This window comes from Pezoporus occidentalis, unplaced genomic scaffold (genome assembly GCF_034315485.1).
Source record: "Pezoporus occidentalis ecotype Australia unplaced genomic scaffold, CSIRO_AGI_Poc_V1 ctg180, whole genome shotgun sequence".
Taxonomy (NCBI): Eukaryota; Metazoa; Chordata; class Aves; order Psittaciformes; family Psittacidae; genus Pezoporus; species Pezoporus occidentalis.
Window position 1 is genome coordinate 2,178 of NW_026913641.1, and position 15,871 is coordinate 18,048.

The 15,871-nt window shown below is 57.1% G+C and overlaps 1 protein-coding gene across 1 annotated transcript; it reads left to right on the top strand.

The window, feature by feature from the left end:
* Nucleotides 1–1,474: 1,474 nt before the first annotated feature.
* On the top strand, nucleotides 1,475–15,601 carry MBD2 (methyl-CpG binding domain protein 2). The gene is made up of 5 exons (XM_062615402.1): nucleotides 1,475–1,640; nucleotides 3,783–3,920; nucleotides 13,504–13,594; nucleotides 14,673–14,850; nucleotides 15,472–15,601. The coding sequence occupies exons 1-5, from the start codon at nucleotides 1,575–1,577 to the stop codon at nucleotides 15,599–15,601; spliced, it is 603 nt and encodes a 200-aa protein (XP_062471386.1). The 5' UTR covers nucleotides 1,475–1,574.
* The last annotated feature ends 270 nt before the right edge of the window (nucleotides 15,602–15,871 follow it).

Here is a 15,871-nt window from a genome sequence, read left to right on the forward strand (position 1 = left end):
CAGAACGGGAATGAAGGGGATGGGGTCCTGGAATGCCGTGGGCTGGGAGGGAGCCCCGAGCTCAACCGGTTCCAATGGGGAAACCTCCCATTGGGAGGAGAAGAGGGCGGCATTCCCAGTAGGGAATAGGGACAGGAGTGACCTGGATGAGCTTCCGTTCCGTGGCTCCATGCTTTGGCTGGGAATTCCCTATGGAAAGAGGAAAGGGGTGGAAACGCTTCCCGGGTCCTGGCCTCGGGTCCGCGTCCATGGAAACCCTGCTAAGGAGCCCTCTTCCCAGTGGGTTTCCTATGGGAAGGCTCCCATGCCCCCACTTCCCATTGGGATCCTAAATCCATTGGGAAAGGGCAGGGAATGGGAATCGCGCTGGGAAAACCGGGCCAAAAGAAAGAGGGAGCGATGGTAAACGTCCCGCTCCGTGTGTGTGTGTGTGGGGGGGGAGTGAAAAGTGGGAATTGCCTTGTGTTCCTTGGGGAATCCTTTGGGATGAAGGCAGCTCCAGGCTGACCTGGGTCCAGCGGGGAGCCGGTGGCATCCGTAACCCGGGTCCTTCCCATAGGGAAAGAGGGATTCTCCTTGTGGGAAGCGGGGTGCCAGGGGATGCCGAAGGTCTCCTGCCATAGGGGTTATCCCCATATCCCATAAAGCCTTGGGATGAAGCGGGAACATGGAATGGGAAAGCTCCCGATGGGAGCATCCCGAAGCTCCCAATGGAGGAATTACCAAATTCCCAATGGGAACATCCTAAAGCTCCCAGTGGAGCCATCCCGAAGCTCCCAATGGGAACATCCCGTAATTCCCAGTGGAGAAATCCCAGAAAATTCCCAATGGGAACATATCCGAATTCCCAATGGAGCCATCCCAAAGCTCCCAGTGGGAACACCCCAGAGGGAACATCCCAAAGCTCCCGGTGGAGCCATCCCAGAATTCCCAATGGAGAAATCCCAGGGAATTCCCAATGGGAACTTATCCGAATTCCCAATGGAGCCATCCCAAAGCTCCCAATGGAGCCATTGCAGAATTCCCGATGGAGCTATCCCAGAATTCCCAGTGTGAACATCCTGGAATTCTCAGTGGAGAAATCCCAGAAAATTCCCAATGGGAACATCCTGGAATTCCCAATGGAGGCATCCCAGAATTCCCAGTGGGAACATCCCGGAATTCCCAATGGAGAAATCCCAGAAAATTCCCAATGGGAACATATCTGAATTCCCAATGGAGCCATCCCAGGGCTCCTGATGGGAACATCCCAGAATTCCCAATGGAACCATCCCAGAATTCCCAGTGGAGCAATCCCAGAAAATTCCCAGTGGGAACATCCCAGAATTCCCAGTGTAGAAACCCCAGGGAATTCCCACTGGGAACCTCTCAGTGCTCCCGACGGAGCCATCCCCGAATTCCCAATGGAGGAACTCTTCCCCCCAGTGAAGAACGTGCCCCCGGGGCCTCGGTGCTGAGCCAGACTCTTCCCCGTTCCCAGCCCGAGCGGGAAGAAGTTCCGGAGCAAGCCGCAGCTGGCGCGGTACCTTGGGAATTCCGTGGACCTGAGCAGCTTCGACTTCCGCACGGGGAAGATGATGCCCAGCAAGCTGCAGAAGAACAAGCAGAAGCTCCGCACCGAGGCTCTCAACCCCACCAAGGTTTTGGGGGGGGTTTCCACCCCCTCTTTTCCGGGCCCTGTTCCCAGAGCCTGGAATTGATTCCCTTTGGGATCCTGCTTGGGAGCCTTGGGTCCTGCCGGGAACCCCCTTGGAGCCCGCTTGGATCCTCTTTCCCCTCTGTTTTCCCATAGGGATCCACTCCCATTCCCTCTTTTCCCATAGGGATCCACTCCCATTCCCTCTTTCCCTGCTGTTTTCCCATAGGGATCCACTCCCGTTCCCTCTTTTCCCATAGGGATCCACTCCCGTTCCCTCTTTTCCCGCTCTTTTCCCGTAGGGATCCACTCCCGTTCCCTCTTTTCCCATAGGGATCCACTCCCGTTCCCTCTTTTCCCATAGGGATCCACTCCCGTTCCCTCTTTCCCCGCTCTTTTCCCATAGGGATCCACTCCCGTTCCCTCTTTCCCTGCTGTTTTCCCATAGGGATCCACTCCCGTTCCCTCTTTTCCCTCTCTTTTCCCATAGGGATCCACTCCCGTTCCCTCTTTCCCCGCTGTTTTCCCATAGGGATCCACTCCCGTTCCCTCTTTTCCCATAGGGATCCACTCCCGTTCCCTCTTTCCCCGCTGTTTTCCCATAGGGATCCACTCCCATTCCCTCTTTTCCCATAGGGACCCACTCCCGTTCCCTCTTTCCCTGCTGTTTTCCCATAGGGATCCACTCCCGTTCCCTCTTTCCCCGCTGTTTTCCCATAGGGATCCACTCCCGTTCCCTCTTTTCCCGCTCTTTTCCCATAGGGATCCACTCCCGTTCCCTCTTTTCCCTCTCTTTTCCCATAGGGATCCACTCCCGTTCCCTCTTTCCCCGCTGTTTTCCCATAGGGATCCACTCCCGTTCCCTCTTTTCCCTCTCTTTTCCCATAGGGATCCACTCCCGTTCCCTCTTTCCCCGCTGTTTTCCCATAGGGATCCACTCCCGTTCCCTCTTTTCCCATAGGGATCCACTCCCGTTCCCTCTTTCCCCGCTGTTTTCCCATAGGGATCCACTCCCGTTCCCTCTTTTCCCATAGGGATCCACTCCCGTTCCCTCTTTTCCCTCTCTTTTCCCATAGGGATCCACTCCCGTTCCCTCTTTCCCCGCTGTTTTCCCATAGGGATCCACTCCCATTCCCTCTTTTCCTGCTGTTTTCCCATAGGGACCCACTCCCGTTCCCTCTTTTCCCAATGTTTTCCCATAGTATCCATTCCCGTTCCCTCTTTTCCCACTGTTTCCCATAGGGATCTATTCCCATTCCCTCTTTCCCCATAGGGATCCACTCCCCTTCCCTCTGTTTCCCATAGGGATCTACCCCATAGGGATCCACCCCATAGGGACCCACATCGTTCTCTCTGTCCCCATAGGGATCTATTCCCATTCCCTCTTTCCCCATAGGGACCCACCCCGTTCCCTCTGTTTCCCATAGGGATCTACCCCATAGGGATCCACCCCATAGGGACCCACCCTGTTCCCTCTGTTTCCCATAGGGATCTACCTCATAAGGACCCACCCCATAGGGACCCACTCCCCTTCCCTCTCTCCCCATAGGGACCCACCTTGTTCCCTCTGTTTCCAATAGGGACCCACCCCATAGGGACCCACCCTGCTCCCTCTGTCCCCATAGGGATCCACCCCCTTCCCTCTGTTTCCCATAGGGACCCACCCCCTAGGGACCCACTCCCCTCTCTCTCTGTCCCCCTAGGGACCCCCCCCATAGGGACCCACCCCATAGGGACCCACTCCCCTCTCCCTCTGTCCCCATAGGGACCCCCCCCATAGGGACCCACCCCATAGGGACCCCCCCCATAGGGACCCACCCCATAGGGACCCACTCCCCTCTCCTCTGTCCCCATAGGGACCCACCCCATAGGGACGCACCCCGTAGGGACCCACTCCCCTCTCCTCTGTCCCCATAGGGACCCCCCCCATAGGGACCCACCCCATAGGGACGCACCCCATAGGGACCCCCCCATAGGGACGCACCCCATAGGGACCCCCCCCATAGGGACGCACCCCATAGGGACCCACTCCCCTCTCCTCTGTCCCCATAGGGACCCACCCCATAGGGACGCACCCCATAGGGACCCACTCCCCTCTCCTCTGTCCCCATAGGGACGCACCCCCCCCTCTCCTCTGTCCCCATAGGGCAAGCCAGACCTCAACACCAGCCTCCCCATCCGCCAGACCGCCTCCATCTTCAAGCAGCCCGTTACCAAGGTAACCAATCACCCCGGCAACAAGGTGCGGGCGGACCCGCAGCGGGTGATGGACCAGCCGCGCCAGGTGAGCATCCCATGGGATGAGCGTCGGGATCCCATCAAACCCCGAGCCCCGAGCCCGGCCTGCACCAGGAACACGCCGATTCCCCGCGGTTCTGTGGGGTTGGTCCTGAGGATGAGGAGGGAAAGCGGGAGTTTTCCCTATGGAATGAGTGGTGTGCATCCCGGGATGGGATCTGTGTGGGATCCCGATGGGTGTGCATCCCGGGATGGGATCCGTGTGGGATCCCAATGGGTGTGCATCCCGGGATGGGATCCGTGTGGGATCCCAATGGGTGTGCATCCCGGGATGGGATCTGTGTGGGATCCCAATGGGTGTGCATCCAGGATGGGATCTGTGTGGGATCCCAATGGGTGTGCATCCAGGATGGGATCTGTGTGGGATCCCAATGGGTGTGCATCCAGGATGGGATCTGTGTGGGATCCCAATGGGTGTGCATCCCGGGATGGGATCTGTGTGGGATCCCAATGGGTGTGCATCCTGGGATGGGATTTGTGTGGGATCCCAATGGGTGTGCATCCAGGATGGGATCTGTGTGGGATCCCAATGGGTGTGCATCCCGGGATGGGATCTGTGTGGGATCCCAATGGGTGTGCATCCAGCAATGGGATCTGTGTGGGATCCCAATGGGTGTGCATCCCGGGATGGGATCTGTGTGGGATCCCAATGGGTGTGCATCCAGGATGGGATCTGTGTGAGATCCCAATGGGTGTGCATCCAGCAATGGGATCTGTGTGGGATCCCAATGGGTGTGCATCCAGGATGGGATTTGTGTGGGATCCCAATGGGTGTGCATCCCGGGATGGGATCTGTGTGGGATCCCAATGGGTGTGCATCCAGGATGGGATCTGTGTGGGATCCCAATGGGTGTGCATCCCGGGATGGGATCTGTGTGGGATCCCAATGGGTGTGCATCCAGCAATGGGATCTGTGTGGGATCCCAATGGGTGTGCATCCAGGATGGGATTTGTGTGGGATCCCAATGGGTGTGCATCCAGCAATGGGATTTGTATGGGATCCCAATGGGTGTGCATCCAGGATGGGATCTGTGTGGGATCCCAATGGGTGTGCATCCAGCAATGGGATTTGTATGGGATCCCAATGGGTGTGCATCCAGGATGGGATCTGTGTGGGATCCCAATGGGTGTGCATCCCGGGATGGGATCTGTGTGGGATCCCAATGGGTGTGCATCCCGGGATGGGATCTGTGTGGGATCCCAATGGGTGTGCATCCCGGGATGGGATCTGTGTGGGATCCCAATGGGTGTGCATCCCGGGATGGGATCTGTGTGGGATCCCAATGGGTGTGCATCCCGGGATGGGATCTGTGTGGGATCCCAATGGGTGTGCATCCCGGGATGGGATCTGTGTGGGATCCCAATGGGTGTGCATCCAGGATGGGATCTGTGTGGGATCCCAATGGGTGTGCATCCAGGATGGGATCTGTGTGGGATCCCAATGGGTGTGCATCCAGGATGGGATCTGTGTGGGATCCCAATGGGTGTGCATCCCGGGATGGGATCTGTGTGGGATCCCGATGGGTGTGCATCCAGGATGGGATCTGTGTGGGATCCCAATGGGTGTGCATCCAGGATGGGATCTGTGTGGGATCCCAATGGGTGTGCATCCAGCATGGGATCTGTGTGGGATCCCAATGGGTGTGCATCCCGGGATGGGATCCGTGTGGGATCCCAATGGGTGTGCATCCCGGGATGGGATTTGTGTGGGATCCCAATGGGTGTGCATCCCGGGATGGGATCTGTGTGGGATCCCAATGGGTGTGCATCCCGGGATGGGATCTGTGTGGGATCCCAATGGGTGTGCATCCAGGATGGGATCTGTGTGGGATCCCAATGGGTGTGCATCCAGGATGGGATCTGTGTGGGATCCCAATGGGTGTGCATCCAGCAATGGGATTTGTGTGGGATCCCAATGGGTGTGCATCCCGGGATGGGATTTGTGTGGGATCCCAATGGGTGTGCATCCCGGGATGGGATTTGTGTGGGATCCCAATGGGTGTGCATCCCGGGATGGGATTTGTGTGGGATCCCAATGGGTGTGCATCCCGGGATGGGATTTGTGTGGGATCCCAATGGGTGTGCATCCCGGGATGGGATTTGTGTGGGATCCCAATGGGTGTGCATCCCGGGATGGGATCTGTGTGGGATCCCAATGGGTGTGCATCCCGGGATGGGATCTGTGTGGGATCCCAATGGGTGTGCATCCAGGATGGGATCTGTGTGGGATCCCAATGGGTGTGCATCCAGCAATGGGATCTGTGTGGGATCCCAATGGGTGTGCATCCCGGAGTGGGATCTGTGTGGGATCCCAATGGGTGTGCATCCCGGAGTGGGATCTGTGTGGGATCCCAATGGGTGTGCATCCAGCATGGGATCTGTGTGGGATCCCAATGGGTGTGCATCCCGGGATGGGATCCATGTGGGATCCCAATGGGTGTGCATCCAGCATGGGATCTGTGTGGGATCCCAATGGGTGTGCATCCCGGGATGGGATCCATGTGGGATCCCAATGGGTCTCCGTTGTCCTCCCGCAGCCCTGGCGTCCCCATGGCCCTTTGTGCGCTGCACCCAACGCCCCCAGAGCAATTCCAGACACCTGGAATGCTGCCGCAGCACCCACCAGGGGTTGGAATCCCACCCAGGCTCCCCCTAAATCCCGGTGGGAAAGGGGAAGGAGCAGCTTTGGGACGGCCCCAAGGCCTCCCTCGGTCCCGTCGCATCCCATTCGCATCCCGTGGCCTTTCCGAATCCCTGCACTTGTCCGTGTTGGGAATACCCTGGAATGCTGCTCCCTGCTCCAAGCTGGAATGCTGTGATGGGTGTAGGTGGGAGAGGTGGGACCAGGAGCATGGGAAAAGTGGGAAAGCAAGGAATTCCTGTTGGTATTCCCGGGATCCCAGCGCTTCCCAAGCAGGGTTCTGTGCTCCCCAGTGGTACCCAGCGGGATGCAGGAGCATCCTTCCTGCCCGCATCCATGGATGCATGCACGCACAAGCATCCGGGTTTTCCCCTTTTCCCAAGGGAAAACCTCTTTTCCTGCTGGGATCTGTTGGGATAAGGCAGGGAAAAGGTGCTGGAAGGCTTTATTCCCTATGGAGCACTGATCCCTTAGGTGCATGGATCAGTGTTGGGATGGGGGCCGGGATGCTGAGCTCCGCTCCCACTTCCGTGTCCTTCCTCCCTCGTGCTCCAACCCTTGGCCCCAAATCCCATGGGAAATCCTGGCCCCAAATCCCATGGGAAATCCTGGCCCCAAATCCCACGGGAAATTCTGACCCCAAATCCCATGGGAAATCCTGGCCCCAAATCCCATAGGAAATCCTGGCTTCTGTTGCTCTAGGTCCCGTCACCTTCCTCTCCTGCTAACGTGTGGACCCCCGTTCTCAGGGGCAGCATTCCCAGCATTCCCTAAGCATTCCCCTTGGCTTTCCCCCTTACGCAGGGATCCCAGCTCCTCTGACGTCGGGAATCCCTTCCGGGACCTGGGAATGGTGGGGAGCCATCCTCACTGATGCCGAAGGGGAGACCCAAACCTTGGTCCTCCTTGACTGTGCTATCCATAGGGACGAATCCATAGGGACAAATCCATAGGGACAGATCCATTGGGACAAATCCACTGGGACAAATCCATAGGGATAAATCCGTAGGGATAAATCCGTAGGGATGAATCCATAGGGATAAATCCATAGGGACAAATCCATAGGGATAAGTCCATAGGGACAAATCACAAATCCATACAGGACAAATCCATAGGGATAAATCCATACAGGACAAATCCATACAGGACAAATCTATAGGGATAAATCCATAGGAACAAATCCATAGGGACAAATCCATAGGGATAAATCCATAGGGATAAATCACAAATCCATAGGCACAAATCCATAGGGATAAATCCATACGGGACAAATCCATAGGGACAAATCCATAGGGACAAATCCATAGGGTCATCCCATCCCATCCCACCCCATTCCATCCATCCCATCCCATCCCATCCCATCCCACCCCATTCCATCCATCCCATCCCATCCCATCCCATCCCATCCCAGGACCAGCTGCAATCTCTGCTTTTCACTGATTCATCCCTATATAAATCCCCCCCCCCCCCCCCAATAACATCCAGGTGTTAAGGATAGGGATGCTTTTCCATGAGGAATAATGGACTTGGGATGGATTCCTTTGGAGCAACGCCTTCCCGCCGGCTCCTGTTGGCTTGGATCCCCCCAAGGGAGAGGAGCAGCTCCCAATGGGAAAGGATTCCTGCCTTTGGGATGGGGAACCTGCTCCGGCGCGGGGAGAAGCAGGGATCGAGGGATGGCCACAGGGGTCCCTTGTGGGGTCCGTCACAGCCCGGCGTTCCTGAAGGTGGGATGTGCCCTGTCGGGAAGGGGAGGATGCGGGGGTGGGCGTCTTATGGGACATCTTGGGGCATCTTATGGAGCATTTTGGGGCATTTTGGGGTATTTTGGGGCATCTTGGGGCATTTTGTGGCATCTTATGGGGCATTTTGGGGTATTTTGGGGCATCTTTTGGCATCTTGGGGCATCTTGGGGCATCTTGGGGCATTTTGGGGCATCTTGGGGGCATCTTATGGAGCATCTTGGGGCATTTTGGGGCATCTTATGGGGTGTCTGAGGGCATCTTGGGGCATCTTGGAGCGTCTTATAGGGCATCTTAGGGCATCTTGGGCAATCTTGGGGCATTTTGGGGCATCTTGGGGCATCTTGGGGCATCTTGAGGCATTTTAGGGTATCTTATGGGGCATCTTGGGGCATCTTATGGAGCATCTTGGGGCATCTTGGGGTATTTTGGGGCATCTTGGGGCATCTTGGGGCATCTTATGGAGCATCTTGGGGCATTTTGGGGTATTTTGGGGCATCTTGGGGCGTCTTATGGGGCATCTTGGGGCGTCTTGGGGCATCTTATGGGGCGTCTTAGGGCATCTTGGGGAATCTTAGGGCATTTTAGGGCATCTTGGGGCATTTTGGGGTATTTTGGGGCATCTTATGGAGCATCTTGGGGCATCTTGGGGCATCTTATGGGGCATTTTGGGGCATTTTGGGGTATTTTGGGGCATCTTGGGGCATTTTGGGGCATTTTGGGGCATCTTATGGAGCATCTTGGGGCATCTTTTGGTATCTTGGGGCATCTTGGGGCATTTTGGGGCATCTTATGGGGTGTCTGAGGGCATCTTGGGGCATCTTGGAGCGTCTTATAGGGCATCTTAGGGCATCTTGGGCAATCTTGGGGCATTTTGGGGCATCCTGGGGCATCTTGGGGCATTTTGGGGCATCTTATGGAGCATCTTTTGGCATCTTGGGGCATCTTAGGGCATCTTATGGGGTGTCTTGGGGCATCTTGGGGCATTTTGGGGCATTTTGGGGCATCTTGGAGCGTCTTATGGAGCATCTTGGGGCATCTTATGGGGCGTCTTAGGGCATTTTAGGGCATCTTGGGGCATCTTATGGGGTGTCTTAGGGCATCTTGGGGAATCTTAGGGCATTTTGGGACATCTTGGGGCATCTTATGGGGCATTTTATGGAGCATCCTGGGGCATTTTATGGGGCATGTTGGGGCATCTTATGGGGAATCTTAGGGCATCTTGGGGCATCTTATGGGGCATCTTGGGGCATTTTGGGGCATCTTGGGGGCATCTTGGGGCATCTTATGGAGCATCTTAGGGTATCTTGGGGCATCTTTTGGCATCTTGGGGCATCTTAGGGCATCTTATGGGGTGTCTTGGGGCATCTTGGGGCATTTTGGGGCATCTTGGGGGCATCTTGGGGCATCTTGGGGCATTTTGGGGCATCTTGGAGTGTCTTATGGAGCGTTTTGGGGCATCTTATGGGGCGTCTTAGGGCATCTTGGGGCATTTTAGGGCATTTTGGGGCATCTTGGGGCATCTTATGGCCCTGTGTGGAGCATCCCGATCCCTGCAGCATCCCCGTCCCCGTGGGTCCCAGTATTCCCTCTCCGGGCTCATCCCCGTCCGTACAGGGAAGCGAAGGAGCAAATCCCGGTGCTGGGAATGGGGTCCCTCCTCCAGACCCTGTTCTTGCACCCATAGCTTATAGGGGCTGTGGTTCCGTGTCCTATGGAGGCAGAGCCTGGATCTGGGGACCCTGGGCCATGGAATAGGGAAGGAAAACGGGAATAAAGGGGGAATTCCTCCAGTGGGGGTGATGCTGGGGGAGTGGGAATCGGTGGGGCACCGACTGGATGGGATCCTGGCTTCCTGTGTCCGAATCCCGGTGTTCCTTTCCCTTGGGATCGTGGCTCACTGGGGTGCGTTGGAAGGGAGGCGGAACGAGGCGCAGAGGGGGAGCTGTCGGGAATGGGATCTCCGGATGGGGCTGTGGGATCCGTGTGGGATCCGTGGATCCAAACCGCATCCCGAATGCATCCCATTGTCCAGAGGGGAGCGCTTAAGGGGGTGCTGCAGTGTTGGGGGGGGGGATCCCTCTGCATCCCGATCCCTGCGTCCTGATCCCTGCATCCCATCCCCCTGCATCCTGATCCCCGCATCCTGATCCCTGCATCCCGATCCCTGCATCCCATCCCTCTGCATCCTGATCCCTCTATCCCAATCCCTCCGTCCCGATCCCTGCATCCGATCCCTCTGCATCCTGATCCCTGCATCCTGATCCCTGCATCCCATCCCCCTGCATCCTGATCCCCGCATCCTGATCTCTGCATCCCGATCCCTGCATCCCATCCCCCTGCATCCTGATCCCTGCATCCCGATCCCTGCATCCCATCCCTCTGCATCCTGATCCCTCTATCCCAATCCCTCCGTCCCGATCCCTGCATCCAATCCCTCTGCATCCTGATCCCCACATCCTGATCCCTGCATCCCAATCCCTGCATCCCAATCCCTCTGCATCCCGATCCCTGCATCCCGATCCCTGCATCCTGATCCCCGCATCCCGGTCCCCACATCCCGATCCCTGCATCCTGATCCCCGCATCCCAATCCCCGCATCCCAATCCCTCTGCATCCCGATCCCTGCATCCCGATCCCCGCATCCTGATCCCTGCATCCCAATCCCTGCACCCCAATCCCTCTGCATCCCGATCCCTGCATCCTGATTCCTGCGTCCCGATCCCTCCATCCCAATCCCTGCATCCCATCCCTCCATCCTGATCCCTGCATCCTGATCCCTGCATCCCAATCCCTGCATCCCAGTCCCTGTGTCCTGATCCCTGCATCCTGATCCCTGCATCCCAATCCCTCCATCCCAATCCCTACATCCTGATCCCTGCATCCCAATCCCTGCATCCCAATCCCTGCATCCCAATCCCTGCATCCCAATCCCTGCATCCTGATCCCTGCATCCCAATCCCTGCATCCCAGTCCCTGTGTCCTGATCCCTGTGTCCCGATCCCTGCATCCCGATCCCTGCATCCCAGTGATGCTGTGCTGTATCCACAGTGTTGGGTGGGTATCCCTGCATCCCGATCCCTGCATCCCAATCCCTGCATCCCACCCCTCTGCGTCCCGATCCCTGCATCCCGATCCCCCCATCCCAATCCCTGCGCCCCATTGATGCCATCCCATAGCTGCAGGGACAGGACACCGGGAATGCCGTTAACCCTCCGGAGGGCACACTGGGATGAGCTCTTCGTCTCCCGCTCTTCCCTATGGATTCCATGGGTCCCTTCCACCCCATCCCGCTCCGTGGGCCCTTCCACGGCTTCCCATGGGATGCGAAGCCCGATCGGGGAGGGAATTCCATGGATCCTATGGGTGGGAAGGATCTGATCCCGGACCCAGCGCCCGCCCACGCCCCACCATGACCCCATTCCCGACGCCTGGAATATCGCCCGTGGGGCTCCCCCCTCTCGTCCTGACGCCGTTTTGGGGCTGAACGCGGCGTTTTTGGGGTGGGGTTTAATCTTTGGGGTCATTTTTAAGGGAAATCCGCACGTTTTTGGGTTTGGGGTTTGTTTTTGGGGTCGTTTTTAAGGGAAATCCGCGTGTTTTTGGGTTTGGGTTTGTTTTTGGGGTCGTTTTTAAGGGAAATCCGCGCGTTTTTGGGTTTGGGTTTGGTTTTGGGGTCGTTTTTAAGGGAAATCCGCGCGTTTTTGGGTTTGGGTTTGTTTTTGGGGTCGTTTTTAAGGGAAATCCGCGCATTTTTGGGTTTGGGGTTTGTTTTTGGGGTCGTTTTTAAGGGAAATCCGCGCGTTTTTGGGGTTTGGGGTTTGTTTTGGGGTCGTTTTTTAGGGAAATCCGCGCGTTTTTGGGGTTGGGGTTTAATTTTTGGGGTCGTTTTTTAGGGAAATCCGTGCGTTTTTGGGTTTGGGGCTTGTTTTTGGGGTCGTTTTTAAGGGAAATCCGCGCGTTTTTGGGGTTTGGGGTTTGTTTTGGGGTCGTTTTTTAGGGAAATCCGCGCGTTTTTGGGGTTGGGGTTTAATTTTTGGGGTCGTTTTTTAGGGAAATCCGCGCGTTTTTGGGTTTGGGGTTTGTTTTTGGGGTCGTTTTTAAGGGAAACCCGCACGTTTTTGTTTTTTTTTTTCATTCCTGAATTTTTGGGGTCGTTTTTAAGGGAAATCCGCGCGATTTTGGGTTTGGGTTTGTTTTTGGGTCGTTTTTAAGGGAAATCCGCGCGTTTTTGGGTTTGGGTTTGTTTTTGGGTCGTTTTTAAGGGAAATCCGCGCGTTTTTGGGTTTGGGTTTGGTTTTGGGGTCGTTTTTAAGGGAAATCCGCGCGTTTTTGGGTTTGGGTTTGGTTTTGGGGCCGTTTTTAAGGGAAATCCGCGCGTTTTTGGGTTTTGGTTTGTTTTTGGGGTGGTTTTTAAGGGAAATCCGCGCGTTTTTGGGTTTGGGTTTGTTTTTGGGGTGGTTTTTAAGGGAAATCCGCGCGTTTTTGGGTTTGGGTTTGTTTTTGGGTCGTTTTTAAGGGAAATCCGCGCGTTTTTGGGTTTGGGGTTTAATTTTTGGGGTCGTTTTTAAGGGAAATCCGCGCGTTTTTTGGGTTTGGGTTTGTTTTTGGGGCCGTTTTTAAGGGAAATCCGTGCGTTTTTGGGTTTTGGTTTGTTTTTGGGGTGGTTTTTAAGGGAAATCCGCGCGTTTTTGGGTTTGGGTTTGTTTTTGGAGTCGTTTTTAAGGGAAACCCGCGCGTTTTTGGGTTTGGGGCTTGTTTTGGGGGTCGTTTTTAAGGGAAATCCGCGCGTTTTTGTTTTTTTTTTCATTCCCGAATTTTTGGGTTTGTTTTTAAGGCAAACCCGTGCGTTTTCGGGTTTGGTTTTTTTCATTCCGAGTTTTTGGTGTCGTTTTTAAGGGAAACCCGCGCGTTTTTGGGTTTGGGTCTGTTTTTGGGGTGGTTTTTAAGGGAAATCCGCGCGTTTTTGGGTTTGGGTTTGTTTTTGGGGCCGTTTTTAAGGGAAATCCGCGCGTTTTTGGGTTTGGGTTTGTTTTTGGGGTCGTTTTTAAGGGAAATCCGCGCGTTTTTGGGTTTGGGTCTGTTTTTGGGGTCGTTTTTATGGGAAATCCGCGCGTTTTTGGGTTTGGGGTTTTTTTGGGGCGGTTTTTAAGGGAAATCCGCGCGTTTTTGCGTTCCCGTTGCAGCTGTTCTGGGAGAAGCGTCTCCAGGGTCTCAGCGCCTCCGACGTGAGCGAGGAGATCATCGGGGCCATGGAGCTGCCCAAGGGGCTGCAAGGTACCGCGGAGCCGTGGGGCTGACCCACAGGGTGTGGGGCCGCGGAATGGGATCCGAGCGGGGCTGGGGGTGAGGGGGGGGGCTCAGAGCGGGTTCTGGTGGTGTAGGGGGGTGCTGTAGGGGGCTGTAGGGGGCTATAGGGGTGTTATAGGGATGCTATAGGGATGGTGGAGGGATGGGGCAATCTGTGGTGAAGGATGAGCCCCATGGATGCAGGATGAGCCCCACAGGTGCAGGATGAGCCTCATGGATGCAGGATGAGCCCCATAGGGTGCAGGATGAGCCCCACAGGATGAGCCCCATGGATTCAGGATGAGCCCCACAGGATGAGCCCCACAGGTGCAGGATGAGCCCCATTGATGCAGGATGAGCCCCACAGGATTCAGGATGCGCCCCACAGGTGCAGGATGAGCCCCACAGGATGAGCCCCATGGATGCAGGATGAGCCCCACAGGATTCAGGATGCGCCCCACAGGTGCAGGATGAGCCCCACAGGATGAGCCCCACAGGTGCAGGATGAGCCCCATGGATGCGGGATGAGCCCCATAGGGTGCAGGATGAGCCCCACAGGTGCAGGATGAGCCCCATAGGGTGCAGGATGTGCCCCATGGATGCAGGATGAGCCCCACAGGTGCAGGATGAGTCCCATAGGGTGCAGGATGCGCCCCACAGGTGCAGGATGAGCCCCATAGGGTGCAGGATGTGCCCCATGGATGCAGGATGAGCCCCACAGGTGCAGGATGAGCCCCATGGATGCGGGATGAGCCCCATAGGGTGCAGGATGAGCCCCACAGGTGCAGGATGAGCCCCACAGGATGAGCCCCACAGGTGCAGGATGAGTCCCATAGGGTGCAGGATGCGCCCCACAGGTGCAGGATGAGCCCCATAGGGTGCAGGATGTGCCCCATGGATGCAGGATGAGCCCCACAGGGTGAGCCCCATAGGATTCAGGATGCGCCCCACAGGTGCAGGATGAGCCCCACAGGTGCAGGATGAGCCCCACGGGTGCAGGATGAGCCCCATGGATTCAGGATGCGCCCCCCAGGCGCCGGCTGCCGCTGACCCCTCCGCCCCACAGGTGTGGGTCCGGGGAGCACGGCGGACGCGGTGCTGCCGGCGGTGGCCAGCGCCCTGCACACGAGCTCAGCGCCAATCACGGGGCAGCTCTCGGCCGCCGTGGAGAAGAACCCGGCCGTGTGGTTGAACACGGCCCAGCCCCTCTGCAGGGCCTTCGTGGTCACGGACGACGACATCAGGTGCGTGACCCATGGCAACCTGACCCATAGCGACCTAACCCATGGGGATGTGACCCATAGCAACCTGACCCATAGCGGCAGTGACCCATGGGGATGTGACCCATAGCGACCTGACCCATAGCGACCTGACCCATGGCGACCTGACCCATAGCGGCAGTGACCCATAGCGACCTGACCCATAGCGGGTGTGACCCATAGCAACATGACCCATAGCAGGTGTGACCCATGGCGACCTGACCCATAGCGGGGGTGACCCATGGTGGAGGTGACCCATAGGGATGTGACCCATGGCGACCTGACCCATGGCGGGGGTGTCCCATGGCGGGGGTGACCCATGGCAACATGACCCATAGCAGCGGTGACCCATAGGGGGATGCACAGAGGTTACACAGGGGATGCTGAGGCGAGCGCTGTCCCGTCAGGGCCGGTCTGTGTTGCTGCAGCTCCATCTCTTGCCCTTCCCCATGGATCCCTGTATCCCGTCCCCCCCGTTCCCTCTGTGCCCCATGGCCCCGCTCCCTCCGGCTCCGCAGTGGGCGCAGGGCTCGGGGCCCCCCCATCCCGACCCGGTGTCCGTGGGGAGCTCCCGAGGGATCGATCCCGGTGCTGCCGTCCCCATAGGAAGCAGGAGGAGCGCGTGCAGCAGGTGAGGAAGAGGCTGGAGGAGGCGCTGATGGCCGACATCCTGTCCCGGGCAGCCGACACGGCGAGGGACGGGGACACGGATGTGGGGCACGGAGGCGAAGCGTAGGAACGGAGCAGGTGAGGGGTCCTGTGGGGCCCGGAGAGGCTGGGCCCTATGGGGGCGTCCCCACAGGGGATCGGTGGGGAGGGTGGAGAAGGGGCGTCCGTCCTGGTCCTTGGGGTCAATGGGGGGAAGCAGTCACAGGGATTCCCTTTCCCTGTTCCTTTGGGATCAATGGGGTGAAGCAGTCACAGGGATTCCCTTTTCCCATCCTTTGGGATCAATGGGGTGAAGCAGTCACAGGGATTCCCTTTTCCCATCCTTTGGGATCAATGG

Bases quoted from the DNA above. Each gene is read 5' to 3' on its own strand.
- MBD2 (XM_062615402.1), top strand. From the start codon at position 1,575: ATGATGCCCAGCAAGCTGCAGAAGAACAAGCAGAAGCTCCGCACCGAG. The intron at 1,641-3,782 runs GTTTTGGGGGGG...CTGTCCCCATAG, and splicing joins AGGCTCTCAACCCCACCAAG to GGCAAGCCAGACCTCAACAC. The intron at 13,595-14,672 runs GTACCGCGGAGC...TCCGCCCCACAG, and splicing joins GCTGCCCAAGGGGCTGCAAG to GTGTGGGTCCGGGGAGCACG.